Source organism: Bubalus kerabau, chromosome 4 (genome assembly GCF_029407905.1).
Source record: "Bubalus kerabau isolate K-KA32 ecotype Philippines breed swamp buffalo chromosome 4, PCC_UOA_SB_1v2, whole genome shotgun sequence".
Classification (NCBI taxonomy): Eukaryota; Metazoa; Chordata; class Mammalia; order Artiodactyla; family Bovidae; genus Bubalus; species Bubalus kerabau.
In genome coordinates this window covers 45985842-46012725 of record NC_073627.1, presented here as the reverse complement: position 1 = coordinate 46012725, position 26884 = coordinate 45985842, and the positions used below count along the sequence as shown (strand labels likewise).

Sequence of the window (26884 nt, the reverse complement as noted above, 5' to 3'; positions counted from 1 at the left end):
ATATGCTGTCTAGGTTTCTCATAGCTTTTCTTCCAAGGAGAAAACGTCTTTTAATTTCATGGCTGCTGTCACCATCTGCAGTGATTTTGGAGCCCAAGAAAAAGTCGGTCACTGTTTACATTGTTTCCCCATCTATTTGCCATGAAGTGATGGGACCAGATGCCATGATCTTGGTTTTTTGAATGTTGAGTTTTAAGTCAACCTTTTCACTCTCCTCTTTCACTTTCATCAAGAGGCTCTTTAGTTCCTCTTCAATTGCTGCAATAAGGGTGATGTAATCTGCATATCTGAGGTTATTGATACTTCTCCCAGAAATCTTGATTCTAGCTTGTGCTTCATCCAGCCTGGCATTTCACATGATGCACTCTGCATATAAGTTAAATAAGCAGGGTGACAATATACAGCCTTGATGTACTCCTTTTCCAATTTGGAACCAGTCCATTGTTCCATGTTTTGGTTCTAACTGTTGCTTCTTGACCTGCACACAGATTTCTCAAGAGGCAGGTCAGAGGGTATTCCCACATCATGAAGAATTTCCCACAGTTTGTTGTGATCTATACAGTCAAAGGCTTTGGCATAATCAATAAAGCAGAAGTCGATGTTTTTCTGGAATTTGCTGGAGTGATGGGTAGGGGTGTGGCTGGTGGCCATGGATGAGTTGAGATTTGAAGATTAGCTAACCGCAGACCAAAATAGCCACCCCTAACCTCAGTGCAACTGAACTCGAGGATTGAGATTCCCAGCAATGTCCTGGGTAGGATTTGCCCCAGCCTCCCATCTCTGCACCATTTCCTGAGAAGCCATTTGCTTTCCCAGTCAAACCTGCTCCATTATTAATGACCAGAAACTCACTGATAGGAGGCAGCCTGAGGCTGTAGGGAGAGAAATTCCTGCCTCAAAGAAATGGTTCAGTCCCAGTTCTGCCACTCAATAGCTATGTGAATTTGGGCAAGGCAGATATATTTATTGAGACTCAGTTTCCTCTGCTGTCAATGGAAATAGTAACAGCCCCATCTGCTATACAAGGGTGTTGGCAGGGGCAAAGGGGAGAATGGATCTGAACATGGTTTATGGATCAAGGGATATATCTTTCTGCTCCCCCACTGGCTAACTAGCATAAGAGGTTGTCCCTGTCCTATTTTAGAGGACTTTCAGAATTGATAGGAAGCAGGCCACCTCTTACTAAGAGAATCAAGGTAGAAGATGATCTTCTCCTCCACTGCCTGGCACATAGGGAAGGCCAGTGACCTAGATGCAACTCTGTGCTCTTGCCTGGGTCCTTGAATTCTGAGGGAGTGACAAAAAGACCCCTTGTCCTACCAGGGAGAGTTAGAAATTTCTCACGTGGTGGTGCTAATAGAGGGGTCCGGAGTCCAGTGCTGGTAACATCAGGAATGGCAACTATGAAAGTCTAACCACAGCAGCACCAATTATGGGTACAGTACACAATTGGGTTCCTTCACAGTATTTGTTTCTTTTCCTTCTTAAAAGAATCAAAATTTTATTCAGTTATCATTTCTATCCCACATGGTTCATGTCGTGCCTTAAAGGAAAGCTGATCCCATCCCAACTTTAGGGATGGAACTGATTGATCTAAATTTAAGAAATCTCATCTCTCTTCACAGGGATAACTTCCGAACTCCAGAATAAGCCCATCAATTCCTCTAACCATAGCTATTGGTCAGTGCTGGGCACATGAATTAGGTTGGACCAATCAGATGAAGAGGGAGACTTTAATTCCATGATTAGGGAAGAGGCTCATTGGACTTGAACACCTAGAATTTTGACAGCATTCCAAGAAGCATTCCAAAAGCGTGTACCTTTTCCATTAACAACCCACTCCTTCCTCCCAGAAATAACTACCATTCTGACTTCTCTTACTTTTCATTTTATATTTTTCTATTTGACAGTGGTGGCTTAGTCGCTAAATTGTGTCCAGTTCTCGTGGCCCCATGGACTGTAGTCCACCAGGCTTCTCTGTGCATGGCATTTCCCAGGCAAGAATAATGGAGTGCTTGCCATTTCCTTCTCCAGGGAATCTTCTTTACCCAGGGATCATACCCAGGTCTCCTGCATTACAGGCAGATTCTTTACCAACTAAGCCACCAGGGATTGTGGCACTCAGAATCTTTAGTTGCTGCATGTGGAATCTAGTTCCCTGACCAAGGATCAAACTTGAGCCCCCTGCATTGGGAGCATGGAGTCTTAGCCACTGGACCACCAGGGAAGTCCCTTTTCATTTGATTTTAACACCCATGTTCACTTCAGTTCAGTTCAGTTGCTCAGTCATGTCCGACTCTTTGCAACCCCATGAATCGCAGCACGCCAGGCCTCCCTGTCCATTACCAACTCCTGGAGTTCACTCAGACTCACGTCCATCGAGTCAGTGATGCCATCCAGCCATCTCATCCTCTGTCGTCCCCTTCTCCTCCTGCCCCCAATCCCTCCCAGCATCAGAGTCTTTTCCAATGAGTCAACTCTTTGCATGAGGTGGCCAAAGTACTGGAGTTTCAGCTTTAGCATCATTCCTTCCCAAGAAATCCCAGGGCTGATCTCCTTCAGAATGGACTGGTTGGATCTCCTTGCAGTCCAAGGGACTCTCAAGAGTCTCCTCCAACACCACAGTTCAAAAGCATCAATTCTTCGGCGCTCAGCCTTCTTCACAGTCCAACTCTCACATCCATACATGACCACAGGAAAAACCATAGCCTTGACTAGATGGACCTTTGTTGGAAAAGTAATGTCTCTGCTTTTGAATATGCTATCTAGGTTGGTCATAACTTCATCCCTAAATAATATCAATATATTTTGAATGTTTTGACATATGTAAGATTTTTAAAAGAAATTGAATTATGCTAAATGTATTCTTTTGTATTCATTGTTTGCTCAGCATAATATTTGTAAGCTTCATGTTGTCACATATATAGCTGTAGTTTGCTCATTTTCATTTCTGTACAGTACTCCATTTATGAATATATTATAATTCATTGACATGGAGGTTTAACTTATCTGATTAACAAGAAACCTGCTGTGAACGTTCATTTTTCATGACTCATGGTGAAGAGATACATGAGTCTCTCTAGGTATGTTTGTATTCAGCTTTACCAGAAAATGCCAAGTTGTTCACCAAAGTGGTTACACCAACTTACATGTCTTATAAGAGAGTTCCTGTAGCTGCGCATCCTCCCTAAACGCTTGGTGGTGTCAGATTTTGATTGTCAATGTGATATATATATAGTAATATCTCTCTGTCGTTTCGATGTCCATTTTCCTGATTATTAATGAGATTGAGCACCTTTTCACATGTTTATTAGCCATTTGTATTTCCTCTTTTACGAAATGTCTAGAAAATTTTTTGACGATTTTCTATTGGGTTGTCTGTTATGTGTACAGTGTTTTTTATGGTAATTAATTTTTCCTTTTCATTGTGTTAATATACATGTGATGTAAAATTTACCATCTTAACCGTTTTGAAGCTTAGGATTCAGTGGCATTGTTGTGTAGCCACGACTACCATCCATCCCCATAACTCTTTCATCTTATAAACCTGAGACTCTACACCTGTTGAACAATAACTCCCCATTCTCTGCTCCTTCCCAGTCCCTGGCAACCAATGTTATTTATATAGTTTTGATTTACTTTTTTGGATCAATTCTATGACTTGCAAAATATATCTTCTCTCACTCTGTGAGTGGTCTTTTTTGCTCTCTCAAGAACAGAAGTTCTTCCTTTTTTAATATAGTTGAGATTACTAATGTCTTCTTTTATGACTTGTGCTTTTTGTCCATGTGTTTAAGAATTTCTTTTCTACCCTGTCATCTTGAAGATATTATCCCAAATCATTTTTCTAAACTTGTTGTCTCTAATATTTCATGTATGGATGTGAGAGTTGGACTGTGAAGAAGGCTGAGCGCTGAAGAATGGATGCTTTTGAACTGTGGTGTTGGAGAAGACTCTTGAAAGTCTCTTGGACTGCAAGGAGATCCAACCAGTCCATTCTGAAGGAGATCAGCCCTGGGATTTCTTTGGAAGGAATGATGCTAAAGCTGAAACTCCAGCACTCTGGCCACCTCATGCGAAGAGTTGACTCATTGGAAAAGACTCTGATGCTGGGAGGGATTGGGATCAAGAGGAGAAGGGGACGACAGAGGATGAGATGGCTGGATGGCATCACTGACTCGATGGACGTGAGTCTGAGTGAACTCCAGGAGTTGGTGATGGACAGGGAGGCCTGGCGTGCTGTGATTCATGGGGTTGCAAAGAGTCGGACACGACTAAGCGACTGATCTGATCTGATCTGATGCTGGGAGGGATTGGGGGCAGGAGGAGAAGGGGACGACAGAGGATGAGATGGCTGGATGGCATCACTGACTCGATGGACGTGAGTCTGGGTGAACTCCGGGAGTTGGTGATGGACAGGGAGGCCTGGCATGCTGAGATTCATGGGGTTGCAAAGAGTCGGACATGACTGAGCAACTGAACTGAACTATCTGAAATTGATTTTTGTGTATGGTGTGAGGTAGGGGTCCAATATTCACCCCCTAATCCCCCCTGAAAAATGCTCAGCTGTCCCAGCACCATTTATTGCAAAGTCTGCTCTTCCGCTCATGCTCTGCAAACCATCTCAGGTGTCCATGTAAGCACAAGCCTATTTCTGGGCTCTCTCTCCTATTTCATTGGTCTGTTGGTCTGTCCCTGAGCCAACACCACCCCATCTTAATTACTACAGATTTATAATAATCTTTATATTTCATTAACCAAATTCTCCCACAATGTGGGAAACATTTGAAGAATGTCTTGATGGTTCTTTGTCCTTTGCATTTCCATATAAAGTTTAGAATTAGCTCATCAAATTCCACAAAAGAAAACAAGCAGCTGGGATTTTTAATGGGGTTGCAATGAATCTATAAATCAAACTAGGGAGACTGTTGAGTTTGTCAGCCCACAAACACGGTGCATTTCTGCTTTTATTGAAGTCTTTTAAAATATAGCTTTACCGAAGTAAGACTGACATGCAATAAACTGCACATATTTAAAGTGTGAGATGTGATAAGTTTTGACATCTGTGCACACCCACGAAACCAGCACTACAAACAAGATGACGAACAAATCCATCAGCCCAGAGGTTTCTGCATTTCTGTTGGTGATCCTTCCTCCCCAGCCCTTCCCATCTTCCTTTCCACAGTGCTGAACTGCTTTTTATGTGCTTATTTTCCATCTGTATATCTTCTTTGGTGAAGTGTCTGTTCACATCCTTTGCTCATTTTTAACTGGGTTGTTTTCTAATTATTGAGTTTCAAGAATGTCTTATATTCTGGATATAACTCCTTTGCAAAGATTTTTTCCCTCAGTCTGTGGTTTGTCATTTCATTCTCTTAAGCAGGATCTTTTGAAGAACAGAGGTTTTCATTTTAATGAAGTCCAGTTCATCAATCTGCTCTTCTACGAGTTGTGATTTTGTTCTTACATCTAAGAAATCTTTGCCTAACCCAAGGTTGCAAAGGTTTTCTCCTATGTATTCTTTTTGTTGTTTTAGTATTTACATTTAGGTCCATGGTTTGTTTTGAGTTAACTTTTATATATAATAAAAGGTATGGATCAAACAAGCATGGGATATTTTTGTTCTTACTGAAGCCTTTAAAAAATCTCAATACAGGTTTACAACTGTACCACAAAGAGACTGCATATCTTTTGATAATTTTCTTCTCCATAATTAATATTTCTTTGCTCTTGTAAATAGTATATTTTAAAACCATTTTTTATACTTTTGGTTTCTGGTATAATAAAACCATGAACGACTTCACACATACTGGTTTTTATATCTAACAATATTGTCAAACTTACTGATTTTAATAATTCTTCTGTAGATCCCTTTGTACTTCCTATGTGCAAAATTTATATTTGCAAATTATGACAGTTTTGTTTTTCCTTTCCAATTCTTTTACTTCTCTTTTTTGCATAAAATTTGTAACACATTTTCTAGGTGAATTGAGCCTTTTTGCCATTATGAAGTGACCCTCTTTAGCTTTCGTAATGTCTTTTAACCTAACTTAATGTTTGTTTTGTCTGATAGTAGTAAAATGACTGTAATAATGAATGCAATTTATATAAGCTTTCTTGGGCTTTCCAGGGGCTCAGTGACAAAGAATCCATCTGTCAATGCAGGAGACACAGGAGATGTGGGTTCAATCCCTAGGTTGGGAGGATCCCCTGGAAAAGGAATGGCAACCCACTCCAGTATTCTTGCCTGGAAAATTCCATGGAGAGAGGAGCCTGGTGGGCTACAGTCCAGTCTCAGAGTTGGACGCAACTTAGCGACTGAGCACACGTGCACATAGACCTTCTTAGGGTAGTGTTTACATGGTTTATCTTCTCCTATCCTTTTGCATTCACCCTTAACGTATTCTTCTGTCTTTCATAAACAGCACACAGTTGGATTTTTCTTTTTACTTTACTCATTTATTTATTGGCCACACTCAGAAGCGTGTGGCACTTCCCAACCAGAGATTGAACGCATGTCTGCTGCAGTGGAAGTATGGTCATAATCACTGGACCACCAAGGAAGTCTCGATTTTTCTTTTTAAAGCATGTTGATAATCTTTATCTTTAACTGGAGTATTTATATAATTAATATAATATGTTTATATATCTTTGGGTTTAAATTTACCACCTTATTTCTGCTATTTGTCCTGCCTGTTCCATATTGGTTTTTTCCCCTTCCTTTCTTGCCTTCTTTTGAAATAATTATATCTATAAAAAACTCAATTCCACTGTTTAAAAAAACCTCTTTTTCCACTATTTTAATGAATATACTGGAAGGTACAGTATGCATTCTTAACCTATCAAGGTCAAAAGTTAATCTAAACCTTTGCTTTCCTCCCAAACAATAGAAGATTCTTAAACCAGTTAGACTCTATTCACCCCCTCCCAGTGTAGACTGTTGCCATGTACATTTACTCTGTTATTTGTGTGTATGTGTTGTTCAGTCTGATGTAAGAGTAGACATCTAGTCATTAAAACGTATGCTAGGTGTGTCAAATAGAAGATTTAATTGGGAAATTTGGTTATAAAATTGTTCGAAGGCCTGGAGGAGCAAAACTGGGGCTTGAAGGTGAAGGGATAAATCGGGAGTGTGGGATTAATATATACACGCTACTAAATATAAAACAGACAATAGGACCTACTGTGTAGCACAGGAAACTATATTCAATAGCTTGTAATAATCTACAAGGGAAAGGAATCTGAAAAAGAGCAGATCTGTCTATATGTATATATATACACACAAACATATGTATATAACTGAATCACTTTGCTGTACCCCTGAAATTAACACAACGTTGCAAATTAACTATACTTTAATTAAAAGCTCTGTAAAGACTTGGCCCTCCTATCCTACCCGCAATCATGAGAGAGGGGACAGAGGGCCCTGCTCTCCCTTGGGAGTTGAGATCCAGGGCTTGGCTCCTTGCTTCCAGTCCAGCACTTGAAGACCTTGCAGTTACAGCCTCTGCCCGCCCCACCCGTCCACTGTTGCGCATTTCCCCTCCTTAACTGGGTCAAGGCGGGGCTGCCCCTTTCTCTTGAGCGCTTCTCTCTTGCTGTACTAGAAAGGCAAGGCTGCAAAGTAGAAAGACTGCTTTGTACCACCCCGTCCAGTCTCTTCTCCCATGGCCTCCATCCTTCATTCTGCACCTGGAGTGTATAGTACTACTGGGTTAGCCAAAAAGTTCATTTGGGTTTTTCTGGAAGATGTTACAGAATGAACAAAAACCCAAATGAACATTTTGGCCAACCCCATAACAGGCAGAGACTGAGCTGGCTCCAGCAGAGAGTGGACAAGCCATGCTCTGCCTCCTCTGACACAGGAATTCACAGCTTGAAGGAACTCAAAGTGCCTCAGTTTGCCCCAGAGATGTCATTGCCCCCAGGTGTGGATGAAGATGTAGACACCAGCTCTTTGTGTACTGGAATCAGGGTCCAGGTGAGGGTGTTAGTGGAGGGGAACTTGCTCTCACTTTACGCTCGCCTCGGTGGGGTGCCCTTGCCACTAGACCAGTGAGCGGGCAAATTCTCAGTACTCTGGGCGGCTGCAGCTTGAGTACCTGGGACAGAATGAAGCAGCCAGCTCCTCAAGCTCCATCCTCAGGCTCCTCCCCCAACCTCCATGGAAACTCAGCACCGTCTCTGTTTTACATCTTAGCCAGCTGGAGCCCACACTTGCTTTCTTTTTTAAAACATTTGTTTTATTAAAAGTCATTTGTTTTAATTGCTTAATATACAAATACAAGTAGTACAGATAAATTCCCCCTTGACCTTCCTCTCCAGAGATAATGGGGATTCTGTTATCAGTTTGGTGTTTATCTTCCCAAATCCTTTTTTATGACTTTATATACATGAATACATATATATAACTGCTTTGTCTAATTTGTTAAATAGAAATGATATACTATGCATTGTTTTGCAATCTATTTTTCCCCCCGTTATTTATGTATGTATTTGGCTTTGCCGGGTCTTAGCTGTGGCAACCAGGATCTTCAGTCTTCACTGCAGCAAGCAGGATCTAGTTCCCTGACCAGGGATCAAACCCGGGCTCCCTGCATTGGGAGTGTGGAGTCTTAGCCACTGGACTAGCAGGGAAGTCCCTGCAATCTGGTTTTTTTTTTTTAATTAGTTTTAGAGATCATTCCCACCAGTGTAATTATCTTTCTGTCCACGTTCCTTTTTGGCGTGTGTGTGTGTGTAATTGACATGTAACATTTTATTAGTTTTAGGTATACAGCATAGTGATTCAATATTTGTATATATTGGGAAGTGATTACCATAATAAGTCTAGTTAAACGTCTGTCACCATACATAATTACATGTCTTGTGTGTGTATGGTGATGAGAACTGCTAGGATTTATTCTCATGGCAACTTTTAAATAATATAGTAGTATTAGAGTCATCCTGATGTACCTTATATCCCCGTGACTTATTTGTCTTATAACTGGAAGTTTGTACCTTTTGACTCCCTTCATCTCTTTTGCTGCCCCCACTCCCTTATCTCTGGCAACCACCAGTCCATTCTCTGCATCTATGAGTTCAGTTTATTTTAGACTTCACATATAAATGAGATCATACGGTGTGTGCCTTTCTCTGTCTGACTTACTCTCCCTAGCATAATGCCTTTAAGGTCCATCCATGGTGCCCCAAATGGCAAGCTTTTCCTTCTTTTTTATAGCTAAATAATTATCCATTGTGTGTGTGGGTGTGTGTATCACATTTTCTTTGTCCATGCATCCACTGATGGGCATGCAGGTTGTTTCTGTATCCTGGCTATAGCAAATAATGCTGCAGAGACCACAGGGATACAGTATCTTTTCGAATTAGTGTCTTTGCTTTCTTTGGATAAATACCCAAGGGTAGGATTACTGAATATTTTTAAAAAATTGAACATTGTCGTTCAATTTTTAATTTTTTGAGGAACCTCTGTACTGTCCTCATTTTTAAAAAATAGTGTAGAGACTTCTTTGGAAAGGTGAGGCTGTTATGGTCTGTGTAATGCTTCCTTTATTGATGGGCAGAGTAGGCAGTTTCCAGGGCTTCCTGACCACCAGGCATGCAGCAGTGACCATCGCTGGCTGTACCTGTCTGAGGCTGAGAGTGCCTTCTCCCCTGCTTTGCATTGTATCCTTGCCTTCTTCCGCTTCCTTCCCCACCTCTGAGGCTGGTCAGATTTGCAGCCACATCCAGTGATAAAGGCTTTGGCAATTCCTTCATAGATCAAAGTTCCAGTCAATTCTGGGCTTCAAAATCTCCCAGTTTACAAGTTAGTAAGCAAATTTCTGAAGCCTTCCATCAGGGGACAAGTTCTAGAGCCCTATCCCCTGACGCCTTCTCTGGCTGGATTCCCAAGGATGCCAGGGCTTTTTTTTTTTTTTTTTTTTCTGGGGTGGGTGGCAGTCCTGCCATAGCAGAAGTGGGCTCTGTGACTTAGGCCAGCAAAGCCAGCCACACGACTGGGCACTTCTCCCTGACTGTAGTTGACACGCGTCACACTCCTATCAGGATATATCCTTTTCTGCTCAAGTCTGATAAATTTCCTTTTCTCTCATAAAAGGAAGTTGGAGTTGCCACTTCCATTTTTAGCAGTGGATGGGAGTTGGCTCGCAGTGTCTGGGGTGAGGGATTTTGGGAGGGCCAGTTAGACACGAGAACGAGGACGTTATCTCTCGGTAGCTGAGCCAGGAATGAGAAGGAGGACCGTAGTCTTAAGAAACGAATCTTCTGCAGTCAAGTGAAGTTACCCAGAGGATGGGTGAACCTTCCAGATGTTGTCCACTAGAGTGGGTGCCTGCACTATGTTTTCTTCAGGGGGATACCCCGTTCATGTGACTGATGTCACAGGGTCTGCTTCAGTGGGGAAAACATGGAATTGTGAGTCTGGAGACGTTGGCCTGAATCCATAAGACTTCCTCAACCTCTCCGAGCCTCAGTTTCCACATCTGTAAAATAGGGAGAGTATCATCTACCCTCACCCCCAAATAGTTGCTGGAATGGTCAAATGAGATCACTTAGATTTAAAAAACCTTTAAAACCTAGCAGAGTGTCCGCGTGTCATATGATGGAAGTAGAATCTGATTCATCTGGAATGCAGCCAGCATGAGGTCATGCTAGAAGGATGGGAGTGCCAGGGGGCGGGTGAGAAATATGTCCAATGGAGGGAAGGGCCTTGAGTCCAGAGCTCTACTTTGTCTTGCTCCCTCTGTTTCAGTTCAAAGCTCACCAGGCAGCCTCTGGTTGCTAATTTGCTTTCCTATTGACCTTGATCTGGGCCTCAGGACAGGAGCCACCTCTGGGATATTAGGCAGGTTCATGTTGGGTGTTTATGGCTCATCTTAACTCTGCACTATGTCTTATTAACCCCTTTTCACTAGGGAGAAAACCGAAGCTCAGAGATGCTAGTGGGCTGGCTCAAAGGCACTCTGTTGGGAAGCAGAGAAGCCAGGGTCTGTCTGACCCCAGCCTCCCGTGTCCTCCCACACCATACTCCCTCCCAGCAGCATGGCCTCGACCCTGGAAAGGTATCACTGTAGCTTCTGGATGGTCGGTGGAGACTTAACCCTGGGGTCTTGTTCCTCATCCCCTTCTTTCCAGCCTGAGCCCCACCTCTACCCTCTAGTGACTTGAGAAAAATCAAGCTCCTGAATTTCCCAGACCTTGAGCCTGTGTGACTCAGCAGCCCCGAAGGAGAGGGCCCCTGAGGTCCACCTGTCACCCACAGACATTGCTTCACACGGATAGTCTTTCTTAACAGCTATGAACCCCACCAGCTGACAGGGTCAGGAGCCTGCCAGCTCAGCTGGGGCTGGAAGGCGGACGGCAGCCAAGCCCACTGCTGGGGTTTGTGTAGCTGCCCTACAAATAGGGTGACTGACTTGTCCTCGCTTTCCCAGGGAAGCCCTCAGTCCCTGGAAAATCTGGATGGCTAGTCGCCTCCCTGCAGGTCAATGGAGAGAGATGGTGGACAGGCCAAGGGGGTGGCTCCATTTGCCCTGTAGATTCACCCTCTGACCTGGACACTTGGCAGAAATGGGAACCTGTCACTCTCTTCACTCGAAAGACCCATGAATGGGCTCAGAGCATGCAACCATCAGGGGAGTCTGGCTCAGCTTGCACTCACGTAGCAGGGTCTGTGGGGACAAGGGTGTTACAGCTTTAGGGAAAAGTAGGGCTGGACTTTTTCAGCTCTCTTCTTCTTTTCAAAGACTGTCCATTCTGCCTCCTTAGCCAGGGCCCCGCCCACTTCTGTCTGGCCCTTGTTCAGTGCTCCTCTTTGGCACTGAGAGGTCACCTCTGGCCTGGCTCTTACAAGCACTGCGTTTTATGGTAAGCACATGGTTGGGGCTCGAGGGCACACCATGACCTTTGTCCTGCCCCTTCAGCCTCTAACACTCAGAAGGTCAGTGCACGGGACATTGCAGGTCACGCCAATGAGTGGCCAGTGGGAGGAGTTGCTCTCCCTGGCCACTGCTGGCAGCTCAGGGCCTGGACTTTGAAGGGGCCATGAAAAACAGTTTGTTCCCTAGTGATAATGAGCAGTCTGGGAGCTACTGTCAGGGTCTGACTCAGGCAGAATAGCAGCCCCTAAAGATGTCCACCTCCCAACCCCCAGAACTGTGAGTATGTTACCTTCCATGGTTAAACGGACTTTGCAGGTATGGTAAAGTTAAGGATCTCAGCATAGGGAGATTACCCTGGCTTATCTGGGTGGTCAATGTCAACACTGAGGGGTCCTTTTATCAATAAGAAGAAGACAAGAGGTCAGAGAGTACAGGTAGTAATGTGACAACAGGCAAAGATTGGAGCCGTATGGCCACTGCTGCCTTCCAGCAGCATCTAGAAGCTGAGTGAGTCAAGGAACCGATTCTCCCCTAGAGCTTCTAGGAGGAACCAGCTCACCAAATCCTTGACTTGAGCCCCCCTGAGATTCATTTCACACTTCTGATCTCCAGAACTGAAAGATGATTTGTGTCATTTAATGCACTGAGTTTGTGGCACTTTGTTACAGCAGCCACAGGAAACTCATACAGTGTGGTGCGAGTAATGTATGATCGCTGTTGCTGAGGTTCTGAAAACACAGGGGCCTCCCTTTACTCAGTGAGGTGGGGTGTGGATCAACTTAGCATGGAGTCTGGAACACACACCCAGTGCCCAGGGGAGGGGGCCCCGGGGCCTCATTCCTATCCTGTTGCAGAGGAACAAGTTGGAACCCTGAAAGGGAACCGATCAGACTTCTTTTTTTAAAACTCTTTTTATTTTGCATTGGAGTAGAGATTAACACGGAGAAGGCAATGGTACCCCACTCCAGTACTTTTGCCTGGAAGATCCCATGGACGGAGAAGCCTGGTAGGCTGCAGTCCATGGGGTCGCTAGAGTCAGACACGACTGAGCGACTTCACTTCACTTTTCACTTTCATGCATTGGAGAAGGAAATGGCAACCCACTCCAGTGTTCTTGCCTGGAGAATCCCAGGGACGGGGGAGCCTGGTGGGCTGCCGTCTATGGGGTCGCACAGAGTCGGACACGACTGAAGCGACTTAGCAGCAGCAGCAGCAGAGATTAACATGGCTTCCCTTTTAGCTCAGCTGGTAAAGAATCTACCTGCAAGGCAGAGACCCCAGTTCGATTCCTGGGTCAGGAAGAGCCACTGGAGAAGGGATAGGCTACCTACTCCAGTATTCGTGGGTTTCCCTGGTGGTTCAGCTGGTAAAGAATCTTTCCACAATGTGAGAGACCTGGGTTCTATCCCTGGGTTGGGAATATCCCATGGAGAAGGGAATGGCTACCCACTCCAGTATGGCCTGGAGGATTCCATGGACAGCATAGTTCATGGGGTTGCAAAGAGTTGGACATGAGAGATTAACAGTGTTGTGATAGATTCAGGTGGACAGCAAAGGGACTCAGCCATACATATACATGTATCCATTCCCCCCAACTCCCCTCCCATCCAGGCTGCCACATAACAGCACAAGAACGGATCTGACTTCTGATCTAGGTCCTTGCTACCAGAGTTGGTCCACAGAGCAGCAGTGCCAGCTCCACTTGGAAGGTCATTTAAACTACAGACATACTGAGTCAGAATCGACAGTTCCACAAGATCCCCAGATGGGTCGCACACACAACAGAGCTTGCAAAGTGCTGACCCTGAGAGGTCCCTGGGTCCTCAGATCATCAGTGAGACAGATGCAGCTCTTAACCACCAACAGGCAGAGCAGACAGACAGGCGGAGTGAATTGTTAAGGCACACACAACTGGTGAGTGGAGGAACCAAGACGCACACGCTGGCAGGTCTGACTCCAGAATCACTGTCTTTGCCAACATTCGGCAAGGTGTGATATAGAAGTGGTCCTGGAGCATTGCCTCTGAGTTCCCCTGCTTCCCGCCCCTTCCTGCCCATCCCCTGAATCATGCTCATCTTTTTTTTTTGTTTTTTTTTTTTTAAATTTATTTATGGCTGCACTGGGTCTTCGTTGCTGTGTGTAGGCTTTCTCAAGTTGTGGCAATGGGGGCTACTCTTCGTTATGGTGCTCGGGCTTCTCGTTACAGTGGGTTCTCTTCTTGCCGAGCACAGGCTCTAGGCACACAGGCTTCAGCAGTTGGAGCATGTGGGCTCAGTAACTGAGGTGCATGGGCTTAGTTGTTCTATGGCACGTGGGATCTTCCTGGACCAGGGATGGAACTCATGTCCCCTATATTGGCAGGTGGATTTTTAACTACTGGACCACCAGGGAAGTCCCATGGTCATCTTTATCTTTCTGTTCCTCTCACTACTCACCATTTTTCCTCCCTCCTTACTCCCCCTTCCTTTCTCCTTCCTCTTCATTTCCTTATTTCTTTCCTTCTTTTCTCACTCACTGAGCACTCCTCTGAGCCAGGCCCTAGTATATAGGACAAGCCTTGCTTTCAAGGGACACACCCCAGTGATCCCCACACCTGGTTGAGCATGACGAGCACCTGGGGCTTCAACTTAGGTTCTGATACCTGGCCCCACCCCAGATTCCCTGAGTCAAATTCTCATGGAGTGGGGCCTGGGCTTGAATATTTTTAAATTACTCCCGTGATGATTCAGATGCAGCAGATCCACAGATGAGGGCTGAGAAAAAGTGTTGAGTACAACAGTAAACAAAGAAAAAGGGGCAATTACCCCGGTGAAGGGGGCGAGGAGGGCCCACTGCCAAGGGTCAGGAGGCCTTCACAGAGGAGGTGACTGAAGTGGAGTTTAAAGGATACCTAGGAGTTTCCCAGGAGGACAGGGTTTGGATGGGGGCGGGAAAGGTTTTTTTTGGTCAAGAAAACAGTTTTTGCAAAGGCATGGACACAGGAAATAGTGACATATTTGGGAAACTGTAAGTAACTTAGTGTGGTTGAAGGGTCAGGCAGAGAAGAGGGCTGGAGAAAAGCCAGAATCAGGGCAAGAGGAGGGTCTGGACATGACCCTGCAGAAATGCGGTGTCCAGACTCTCTCCAAGGGGCACCTTCTCTGGACCAGTGGGCTTTACCTGCTCTGTGAATTCTGGCATTGTCTCTTGTTACTCTTTCCTCTTGAGCTCCCACCCTCTGTTGGCAGCCTTGTCACCTGGGTGTTACAGTATGTCTTCATTTCCACTTTTTATTCTCACAATCATGAAGCTGGTCTACTCCTTGACCTGTGAGAAAACTGAGCCCGGAAAGAGAAAGTGACTGAAAGAGTTGCTCAAAAAACCTGGAGCAAGGCCCAAACTGGAGGCAGGCTGCTTACTACTAGCCGATTACGACCATTGTGTACTTGAATTCTCAGGCTGTCCTTCTGTGTTTTTACCAAAGGGATGAATCAGGAAGCAACCTCAGACTGTTGAGGGGTGGGACGGGTGAGGGCTTTCAGCTTCCCTGAATCTCATAAGCTTTGTGGCTTCTTGGGCTGCCTGTGGGCTGGGGGTAACTGCTCCCAACAGTGGCCACCTGGAGGGCTCAGCCCACTTCCTTCAGGGGTCGCAGCACCCTGAGCATGAAATAGGACTGTCAGGTGAACGGGAGGCCTGGCGTGACTGCAGCAAGCCTGCCGAGGGGCAGCTCACGGAGCCTGGGGAGCGCTACGGCCGACAGTGCCAACCTTTGCTAGCGAGCTTGGGCCTCAGCCACGGTCTCTCTGGGCCTCCTCTCCTAGCAACGCAGTCCCAGCTGTCTTTATCTTTCCCCAGATGACCCTTTTTGTCTCTTAATCACCATTTTTCGCTTCTCTGCACCCTTTCCCCACATTTTTTCAAATGTCCCAATCCCACAGGGACCTGTACTCTGCTAGCATCTAAGACCGGAGCACACGAAGCCAGAGCAGGTCATTCAATCCTGAGTCCATCCACTAGCACGACATTTCCCAAGGGGACTGGGCACGCTGATGCTGTGATGGGTAATACCGAGAAGCCACGAGGCTCGGGTTCGAACTCCAGCCCTGCTTCTGAGCTGTGGAACCTGGAGTTGGATACCGAACCTCTCTGAACCTTCATTTTCTTCTCTTTTTCAAATGGGGCCAATACCACCACGCACTCCCCTGGAGGAAGCTGGGCTCTCCCAAGTTTATTTGCCTACCCCCACCCCGTGCCCAGGGTTGTGGGCATGAAGCCAGTGTGGGCTCCTTCACCTTCTGCAAAACCTCATTCACTCCCAGCCAGCTGCTTTCTGTGAAACTTGCAAAGCTACTAATAACATGCTTTTAGTGACCTAATATGCAGCATTGGCACTTAGATGAAAGCCACTGTGGTCAGGTTCCTTCCTCTCTGAGCCTCTGCTTGTTCGTCTGTAAAATGGGGATAGTCATCGCGGAAATGGCTGACCTGGATACGTAAGATCCAGATATGATATAGCTGACTGACAGATGTCATCCCTTTTAAGACCCTGCTTCAAGACCACGGTGACCCATCCTGGCCAGTTGGAGCCCTTCCCTGGAAACTACCAAGCTGGGTTCAGTCAGGAGGAGCCGTTTCTTCGGTGGGCAAAGCTGTAAGTGTGAGAGTCTGAAGGCTACTTGGAGGCCATTTTCCTCTACCATATGGGAACCTGGGTCTGTGGTGAAAGATGAGCTCTACAAACCAAGGGGCAGTCTCAGAGGCAGAAAGAAAGCCTGAATGCATCTGAGATCCTATTTCCAGTCAGATGTGAGCAGGCTCTATCCCTGCCTTCTCACCTTTTGCACTTGATTATTTTCTGGAAACTTTCCACCATAGTTTTACCCATTTGCTTAATCTAGTTCAAATCATGATTTTGTCTCTTGTACCCAGAGAGAATGATAGATCAGGTTTGTGCTATCAAACCTATTTTCAAGTGAGAAAACTCAGGCTCAGAGAAAGTTGCAGAAGCTGAGGCTTGCCTGGAGTCACTTGGGGAATGAAAGCAGAGCTGGGATTTGAATTTGGGACCACCAGAGCCCAAAGCCAAGCCTTTCCCTCTGTCCCACAACTGTCTCCTGTGGGCCACGTCAGGCTTCTGGGAGGAGCACCTTTGTTTCTTTCCGTATCAGCAGGAGTCTGGCAGGAAAACAGAAATCACGGCAGAATTTCTTCAGAGGAAATTTAATATAAGTATTTATATTAAGCAGGAAAAGAAATCTGGAGAAAAGAACTATAGAAAGCAGCTTTCACCTCCTGGGAAGAGGCTGGGGTGCCAGAGTCTAGGAGCTTGGAGGGGCCCCTGGAGCTGAAGCTTAGACACTGAGCAGGGAGGCACCCAACTCTGTGGATGCTGCTGAGCTGGCGTGGCAGGGCTGGTTCTGGGGTGATGAGCCCAAAGTCTGGACTTTGGGCTCCACCTCAGTATATTGTATGAAGGGAACAGGCTTCCCACAGTCTACGAGGCTGACTCCGGGGTGCTGGGGTAACACCTGTACCCCACCCCAGCTCCCCCAATACTTTGTCTAGGTCTTCTGCATAGGCTCAGCTAGCCTGGATAGCTGGCATGGTGCCATCTGTGGAGAGTTAGCCAGTCCCTGGTCAGGGGTGGGATTCACTGTGGCCACAGGAACCTCCCTATTCTCTCTGGAGGACACCTTATCCCAGGTGCGTCTGCTCAGACACAGGGGCTGACGAGACCCCTTCCCTTGGGCCCCATCCCTGCCCAGGCACGTGGGGTCCTGTCATTCACTGGGCTAGACTTTGAGGTCTGGGAATCCTCCGGGTCGGGCAGCTGTTCGCCCCGAAGCAGCCACTCTCTCCCTGGTCTAGTTTTCTCTTCCTGCCCGCTTACTTTTCTTGTCTGATGCAGACAAAGAGGATGAGATCTGGGCATTAGTCATCCTTGACGTTACCACTTCCTGACTGACTACTTGTACTCTCATGACATATAAAAACCTTGCAGCTCTATGGGCCCATTAACCATGACCCCACCCCAGCTGTCCTATATATCACATCTACATGCACTGCAAACCCACAATTTATTGTTACATTGTTGCTTTACACAGTCACATGCGCCTTAAGACAAGGGAAATGGGGAATTCCCTGGTGGCCCAGTGGTTAGGACTCTGTGCTTTCACTGCCAAGGACCCGGGTTCAATCCCTGGTTGATCCAACCATCCAAATGGCACAGTCCCCCAAAACCAAAACAAACAAGCGAAAAGGGAAATAGTTTTCTATATTTACCCAAGTTTGCCTGTGCCTTTGTTCTTCCTTTGCTCTTTCTTCCTTCTGAAGAACTTGGGCTTCCCAGGTGGCACAGTGGCAAAGAGTTCTGCTGCCAGTGCAAGAGACATGAGAGACATGGGTTCAGTCCCTGGGTTGGGAAGATCCGCGAGAGGAGGAAATGGCAGCCCACTCCAGTATTCTTGCCTGGGAAATCCCATGGACAGAGGAGCCTGGAGGCTACAGTCTGTGGAGTCACGAAGAGTCAGACACGATTGAGCATGAACACATATCTGAAGAACTTCTTTAGCATTTCTTTTGGATGAGTCTCCTGGTGAGGAATCCTCTTGTCTTTCATGTATCTGAAAATGTCTTTGTTTCACTTTCATTTTTGAAAGCTATTTTCACTGGATATAAAATTCTGAGTTGACAGAATTTTTCCTCTGTGCTTTAAAGATGTTGTTCCACTGTTTCTTGGCCGCCATTCTTTCTGATGAAAAGTCAGTTTTACACACCACACACACACACACACAAAACATTGCTCCTTAGTATGAAGTATATTAAAGAAGGCTGAGCACTGAAGAATTGATGCTTTCGAACTGTGGTGCTAGAATGAGTCTTGAGAGTCTTGAGAGAGGTGCTAGAATAAGTCTTGAGAGTCCCTTGGACAGCAAGGAGATCAAGCGAGTCAATCCTGAAGGAAATCAGTCCTGAATATTCATTGGAAGGACTGATGCTGAAGCTCCAGTACTTCAGCCACCTGATGCAGAGAGCCAACTCACTGCAAAAGACCCTGATGCTCAAAATGATCGAGGGTGAGAGGAGAAGGCGGCGACAGAGAATGAGATGGTTGGATGGCATCACCGACTGAATGGACATGAGTTTGAGCAAACTCTGGGAGATAGTGAAGGACAGGGAAGCCTGGTGTGCTATAGTTCACAGGTTTGCAGAGTCAGACATGACTTAGTGACTGAGCAAAAACAACACGAAATATGTTGTTATTTCCTTTGTTTTCAATTTTTTTTCTTTGTGTTTTTTTTGTTGTTTTGGTAGTTTGATTGTATGTCTATAAGTGTTTGGCTGTAGGTTTGTGTGGTTGATTACATGTCTATAGGTATGCATTTTGTATTCACAGACTGTTGTGCATAGGCAGATGGGTGGTGCAGAGGCAAGGAGGGAGAAGAGAAAGCCCTGGTGCTAAAAGAGAAGAGAAAGCGAGCTGCCTTGCTCATTGGTCCACTGAAAGAGGACCTATAACGCACTGTGAATGAGAAGCAGGAAGTTCTGAATTTGACTCTTGACCCTGCTCTTTCCCAACTGGGAGGTGTCAAATGAGCTTCTGAGCTTCAATTTCCTCATCTGTAAATCTGGATTAACCTTGGCCTCAGGGAATAAATGCCAGGTTTAAATCTTGGCTCCACCTCTTGTGAGCCATGTGGGCAATCTACTTGACCTTTCTGGGCTTAGTTTCCTCATCATGGTGATCGTACTTGCTGTAACCACCTCCTAGGGATGGTGGAGGGTCAGAAGACTTAATGTCTATAAGGTACTCTGGGAAGTGTCTGAGATGTATAAGTGCTCTCTTGAGTGTCTGTTACCTTAGAAGACTGTTGTGAGATTTTAAAAACATAATATACTTAGTAAAGGCTCAAAAAGAGTTTCCTTCTCTCCCTGAATCAGACCTAGGCTGAAGGTTGCAACATCTTTCTGAACCTCTCCCCTAAGGCTGGATCCAGGATAAAGGCCCTTGCATGCATGCTGCTCAGTTGTGTCTGACTCTTTGTGACCCTGAGACCCACCAGGCTCCTCTGTGCATGGGATTTCCCAGACAGGAATACTGGAGTGGGTTGCCATTTCCTCCTCCAGGGGATCTTCCTGACCTAGGAAATGAACCCGCGTCTCCGGTATAGGCAGGTGAATTCTTTACAGCTGAGCCCCCTGGGAAACCCACAGTCCCCTGTGGTGTGCCAAAGTAAAGCAGAGATGCTGGGCTGTGTGGATGACCACAGGGATGGTCTTTAGCAAAGAAGGTGGCCTCTGGGCCCCAGTTTCCTTAACTGAAACTGAAAGGAAGAACTCCTTGCTGGAAGGACCAAATGAAAAGGAGGTCATAAAAATATTTTGGAGATAGTAAAACTCCTAGAGTTGGAATGTTTTGCTAATGTTTTTTTCCTGGGTGACTGTCAGCTTTCATGCATGCCTGAAGGGTCTCCAGTCTCTTCTTTCTTTCTGGGAGTCCAAACAGAAGCCCTCCAGGTGCTCATCAATGTCAACATCAGACACTTGAGGCCTCCAGGCTGGGAGTGGAGGAGCCTGGGACCCACTGTCGAACCACCTGCCAGGGCAGAAGCATGCTAAGCTCTATGAGGAAGTGAGGACAAGGCCTCATGTCATACTTTGTGGAATGCTTTGAGATACCCTCCTCAGAGTGGAGGAACATTTAGTACCAATGTCATTCAAAGGTTCCGGTGAAATAGCTCTTTCAGCTTTTATTTGCAGCCTCATCTCTGCCTGGGATTCACACAGGACTTGAACTCACCCCTCCCCTCTGACCTCTGACCCCTGAAGTTTCAGTCCCTGAGCAGACTTGAGTGGGCCTGCCACCTTTTCCTTGTTGGATACAGTTATCTCTCTGGGTAGAGTCATGGGCAAGCCTGTCCTATTGGTTTATCAGATGTGCCCAGGAAGGTCTACTCTGCAGCAGAAATACAGCCCTGGCCAAAACTGGGCCCGTATCCTGCTAGAATGAGGAGGAGGGGCACAGCCAGTGATGAGCCTGACACAGTCGTAGGCCATTGGTGTATGAAACACATAAACAGAAAAAGAAGCCCTTTTGCAGCCAATCAAGCTGACTGCGTGCTTTTCCCTGTGGGGTCCCAGGGTGCAGTGGCTGCACAGAGCAGCCTCCCTGGTGGTGTAAGCAGTCAGTTGTCTGTACAGGTTGCCCTAAGGGACCTTGAAGACAACGCTTTCCAGTGGACTTTCATGACTGGCATGCTGTCCTCAGTCTAAGCTCCAGACAGGTATCTATCCGCACCAAGCTGCAGAACAAGGAGCCAGTGATTGAGGCCCTCTGCAGGGCCAAGTTCAAGTTCCCTGGCTGCCAGAAAATCCACATCTCCAAGAAGTGATTTGCTAAGTTCAATGCAGATAAATATGAAAACACGGCAGCAGAAAAGCAGCTCACCCCAGAGGGCCGTGGGGTCAGATACCTCTGTAGTCGTGGCTGGCTGGATAAGTGGTAGGCCCTGGGCTTATGAGATACTTGGCACCATCCTCTCCTTAATCATGCCCACCAGTAAGGCCTACTTTCCTGTCAAAAAGCCACAACCAAAAAAGAAGCCCTGAAAACCTGGAGATACAGGAAAACCGTTCTAAAGAACACTGCCACGAATATCTTTGTGTTCATAAACTTCTCTGGATTTCATGTTTTCCTTAACATAAATCCTCAACTCTGAGTATTTTTAGGCTCTCCGTAGATACAACATAATTGCTCCCCACCTCCCAGTCCTGTACAATTTACACTCCATCAGCAATGTATGAGCATGGCATCTCACCACTTCAACACCTCTATTAAGCATTATAGCTTTTTTTTTAATGTTTTGTTACTTTCAATAGATAAAAATGATATGTAGTTCTCGTTTATATAGTCATTGTAGCAAATCTCTTTTCCCCCAGATTGGATTGTAGCTGGCTCACCCTTCTTTTGGTGTGTGACTATGAGTAGAAGTGACCCTAGTAACAGCCAAGGAGATGCTCCAGGGTAGGCCTGTGTCTCAGTAATATTTGTGTCTTGGTGCTGCGGCAGGCTAGGGGCCTGCACAATTTTAACTTTGGCTTCCATGGTGGTGTTGAAGAGGATAAGTGGGCCATGGAAGACAGGAAAGCCAGTGAACAGCTCTTGTAATTTTATGTTTCTCTTCCCTGGTTTCCAGCTTGATTTTTCTATCTATATTATTGGTATAAGATGGTAAAGAGCACAACTGTTTAACCTACTGAGGTTTAGGTTAAACCTTGGAAGTAATGTTCAGGCAATCTAGTTTAAAGGTATTTATGTTTTGAAACATGATACAAGAATCCTCTTGATGATAGTTGTTTAAGTCATTTTAAAGAGCAAGAACTGTATCAGGCATTTAACCCCATTATTTTACTTGTTCATTTGGAATCTCATACATTGCTATACACACATATTTTTCAGTATCATAAGCAGAGATCCCTACATTGCAGTATTTTTTAAGATTTATTAAAAAGAATTTTTTTGGGGGGGTGGCTGTGCTGGGTCTTCCTTGCTGTGCGGGCTTTCTCTAGCTGTGGCAAGCAGGGGCTAATCTCTAGTTGGTTGTTGCCATAATGGCTTTGGGGGACCTGTGAAACATCTAGTTGGAAATGTTGAGATTTCCGCCCTTTTCTCTCCTCTCTTTTCTCTTTCTCTCCCTCTCTTTTTTCTCTTCCTTTTCTCTCTCCACAAAAATGGACCAATGTGGCACTCCAGTCTCACGGGGACGCTCAAATTTTTGAGAAAGACTGAATCTGATTGGTCATTGACCAGCCAATAGATTGGCTCCCCTTGGATTAGGTGACTAACTCTTCTCCAATCAGATATGGCTGGAAAGGAGTGGTGAGTCACTTGGTCTAAACTTGGCTAATTAAGGCTGCCCTTTCAGCACAGGGTAAAGAAGGGGAGGAGCGTTTCCTGGAGCATGCATTGCAGACAGAGAGGCACTGTCCACATGTAACAACCCTATCTTTAAAATGAGAAGTCAACAAGGTAGTCTGTTAAGGGTCCTTTGGCTCTCAAAGGTTTGTGGGCCCACTTCCATCTGTGAACAGAAAGGACTGACTGGAAAACTGCCCACTCTGTGGAGCTCCATCTGGGCTCCAGACACTGAGAAACGACCCCTCCCTCTCCCCCATGAACTTGGCACAGCACAGGTTTTTGGCCTTTGCAGGTGAGAAATTCCAGTTTTCAGCTGTTACTAGAATTCACAGGTTTCTACCCTTGGGAAGACCACAAGGGGAAAGCCCATTCCTGGACAAGAGAGCTAGCTTGTGACTTTCCCCAGTGATGGCACCTACGGGTGACATCATCCTGGTCTATGCTCAGCACAGCTGGGCCTTATCCTTTCTGGGTTCCCACCCTACCCATCGCTCATGTTTCCCAGAGACTTGGAGTCATGGGCTGCCTGACTCCTCAGCACTTGTTACCTCCATCTCAGCCCGGTCAGGGAGATTCATGGCTCAGGAACCTCAGCACCTGCTTAGCCTGCTGCCAGGCCCTGGTAGTGTCGCGGCTTCTGCCGTCAGTTCCCATGCCTGGACCGCTGTCCTCCCCGCTGCCCCGCCCCCCTGCGTCTCCAGAAAGAAACCTGCTCACCCCCATGCCCTCCTTTACTGACCTCTGAGTAAGGACATCAGCCCAGCCTCATGTGCTAACATGTGCCGCATTTTCCTCCTGTGATACTGTGATTTATGATAAGAAATATATATTTGGTCTTCCTCTTGCTTCTGGCACAGAACTTCTAGAACACTTGGAATTTCCTAAATGATAAGAGCAATGACGGTGTCTTGTTATATTAACTAGATGACTTTGGGATACACCCAAGGATGGGGGTTGATTGCCAGTATCCTTATCTCTTGGATTAGAAATGCACATTTTTGGCCCCAGCTGAGTCGGAAACTCCGTGGAACCTGGCAGTCACTGTTTTAGCCAGCCTTTCAGTTGATTCTGATGCACACTTGAGCTTCAGAGGCACTGTGCTGAGCGGACTACTCTGGGGTGTGAGCTGTGAATGGAGTCTGGTCTGAAGGGACAGCCTCCTCCCTCCCTGAAAAATCAGGTCCTATTTCCCTTTGACTAGATTTGTTGACTTCCCATTTTCATCACACAGAGGTCCCTTGAACATTTGTCTGTTCTTTCTCAGTTTCCAAAAGCTGAGAAAAGCGAAGCGAAAGGCAAAGGAGAAAAGGGAAGATATATCCAAAAGACCATCAGTCACCTTTGTCCCCCTTAATGGTTCCGATTCCCACAGGTTGGCTAGGGCAGCATGGTTAGGATCATTGGATTCTAGAGCCAGGTGAGGCCTCCAGGATGCACTAACTTGTCCCCAGCAAAGCCTCTCAGTGGAGGATAATGTCATCTTAGAGAAAGAGTCTTGTCACCTCTCCATTTTATAGGAGTTGAATCCCAGAGAACCAAAAATGTCTTGTCAGAGTCACAGAGCAGAGGGCAAAGCTGGCCCCGGGACCAAGTCTGCTGGCTTCCGGGCCAGCGTTCTTCCTACTGAACCAGAGTTTCTGGAATTTTAATGTGCATGTAAATCCCTGGGGAGCTTGCTGAGATGCAGATTCTGATTCTGTGGGTCTGACGTGGGTCCCAAGACCCTGCATCCCAACAAGCATCCAGGGGATGCAGGATGCAGCAGATGCTGGTGCTCAGGACCACATGTTGAGCACCGAGATTCTTCACTACACTGCTTATCACCCACCCCTCCTCCTCATGTTGGTTTCTGAGAGCCTTCCAGCCTACAAGAGTCAACTCTAGCAGAAGAGAAACCATCCCTTACTTGTGGTTGTGAAGAGAAAGCAGTAGAATTGGTGGGGTTTGAGGAACTGCAAGATCCTTTTGTGTCTCCCCAAGTTCCATGTTCAGCCAGTGCTGCTAGAAAATCTGCTGATTCTGGGCCTTGTCCCAAGCTGGAATTCACCGACATGTCTCTCTACCCCCTGTTCCCAATAGCCCCCCCACCCGCAAGATGCTGCAGTCCCTGTCGAGGGTCTCCCAGGCCCAGCACCACAGGAAGCGATCACCATGGCAACAGACAGTCCCCGTGCCAAGCACATTCATTAGAAAAGCTGGAGAGAAAACAGCCCAGCTCTTCCTGACCCGGCCTTTCCTCGGCGGGGCTGGGGGGAGACTTGTAGGACTGGGAGAGGGTCTCCCCACCCCAAACCCCAAGAGCCCAGGACAGCCCCTAGAATCTTAGTGAGAGAAGGAATGTTGAGGCTTCACCTCATTTTCTGAATGATGCTGGGGAGGGCATGTGACTCACTTAAAGCCACACTTCCGTTAAGAGCAGGCTGGGGTGAGACCCCGATCTCTGAGCTTCCAGCGAGGCCTCTGTCCCCCTGAAGGAAGCTCACTGAAGGTCAGTGCCACGGTCCAAATCGTATTTCCCTTCCTATGTGGAAGCCGCTACCCCCACCCCACCCCCTGGCGGTTTGACTACAGTAAGTCCCTTACACACAAACCTTCAAGTTGTGAACTTTTAAAGAGGCAAGTGTGCGTTCACATGTCCAGGCACGTAAGTTAGTTCACGTGACTGGTGCACATTGTCATGTGTGTGCATCCTTTACAAGTAATTGTGGTTTCATATACTTTACTGTATAGGGTACCGTAGTGCAGTGTCTTTATTTCAAGCCCAGGGTACCCAGAAGCAAGGCTAAGGGCAGTGGTGACCTAGCTGGTACTGCTGTACTTTGCGAGGCACTGCCCTATAAGATTAATTTGTTTTTATATTTTGTGTATGTGTTTCTTTTTCTGTATTATTTATGTGAAAAGTGACGCATCTCCTCTGCCCATGGAATTCCCTAGGCAGGAATATTGGAGTGGATTGCCATTCCCTTCTCCAGGGGATCTTCCCAACCCAGGGATAAAACCTGAGTCTTCCACATTGCAGGCAGGTTCTTTACTGTCTGAGCTATCAGGGAAATATTATAAACCTGTTAGAGTACAGTACTATATAATGATCGTGTTAGCTGTGTACCTAGGCCAACTTTGTTGAACTTAGGAACAAACTGAACTGGTTCATATGTAGGGGACTTTCTCTGTGCCTAGAGACAGGGTCTTTAGAAGGTAATTAAGGTTAAATAAGATCATAAAGGTGGGACCCTAATCCAATAGGACCCTAGCCTTATAAAAAGAGGAAGAGAAAGAGATTTCTCTTTCTCCCTTCCTCCACAGTGTGAGAATACAGTGAGAAGGCAGTTGTCTACAAGCCAGGAAGAGAGACCTCAGTAGAACCCGACCATGTGGGCACCTTAATCTTGGGCTTCCAGCCTCCAGGACAGTGAGAAAATGAATGTTTCTTGTGTGAGCTACTCAGCCTGTAGTATTTTGTTACGACAGCCTTTGAGTCGGTCACATTCTCCTTTAGCTTCCCTGGAGGAACATGGCCCTGCTGTTCTTCTGGGCACTTCCAGAACTCATTATAACAAACTCTTCCTCTCCCCAGCCAGCTGGCAAGTGACCTTGCTGCCTCTACCTTCGGGAGTGAATCTGTTTGGCTTGACTGTGTGTGTTAGGTTGGTCCAGGAAGGTGAAAGCAGGTTGCACGGGTGTGGATGAGAGTGTGGGACAGGGGATCTGGGGGGAGGAGGGGAGGGGACGAGAGCCTCAGTCCAACCTCTCCTGCAATATCTGCACTCGGCTCTTGGCACGGCCCCACTTCCACCTTCTCCTCCCCCAGTCCCCTCGTTCACCAGCTTCATCCAGTGTCTTGTGATGTCCCAGATGTCCTGCTCTTCCAGCCTCTGTGCCTTCACTGCCTGACCCCTCTTTCCTTCCTATTTCCTTGGCAAACCCTCAGCCACCCTTCGGACCCAGCCCAGGAGTCTCCTCCTCCACAAGCCTCTTTCACCAACCTTCCTTGATGCCCATTCCCTTGTAAATAAGCAAACGCACAACAAATAAATATCAATACATATATTTGTGCATGCGCACGTACACACAGATGGTTCTTGGTTACAAACAATAGAAACCA

The 26884-nt window shown here is 46.4% G+C and overlaps 1 protein-coding gene and 1 non-coding gene across 14 annotated transcripts in view; both read left to right on the top strand.

Moving 5' to 3' along the window:
• LOC129649598 (uncharacterized) overlaps positions 1 to 26884 on the top strand; it is a 139963-nt gene that overhangs the window by 69762 nt on the left and 43317 nt on the right. For 9 of the 13 annotated variants that reach the window (XR_008713180.1, XR_008713181.1, XR_008713178.1 and 6 more), the window contains 2 exons: positions 16408 to 16515; positions 18198 to 18573. The exons of 1 other annotated variant lie outside the window; for it this stretch is intronic. Coding sequence is in view for 1 of the 12 variants with exons in the window: in XM_055577195.1 (XP_055433170.1) it covers positions 10917 to 11063; positions 16408 to 16515; positions 18198 to 18404 (462 nt within the window). In the remaining 11 variants the exon portion in view is untranslated. Of the gene's footprint in view, positions 1 to 6130; positions 6629 to 10916; positions 11064 to 16407; positions 16516 to 18197; positions 18574 to 26884 lie in introns of those variants that run through there. 3 more of the 13 variants (XR_008713185.1, XM_055577195.1, XR_008713174.1) reach the window with 2 other exon arrangements.
• LOC129651913 (small nucleolar RNA SNORA70) lies at positions 20959 to 21093 on the top strand. The gene has a single exon (XR_008714410.1). It is a non-coding gene; the product is annotated as a small nucleolar RNA SNORA70 (small nucleolar RNA).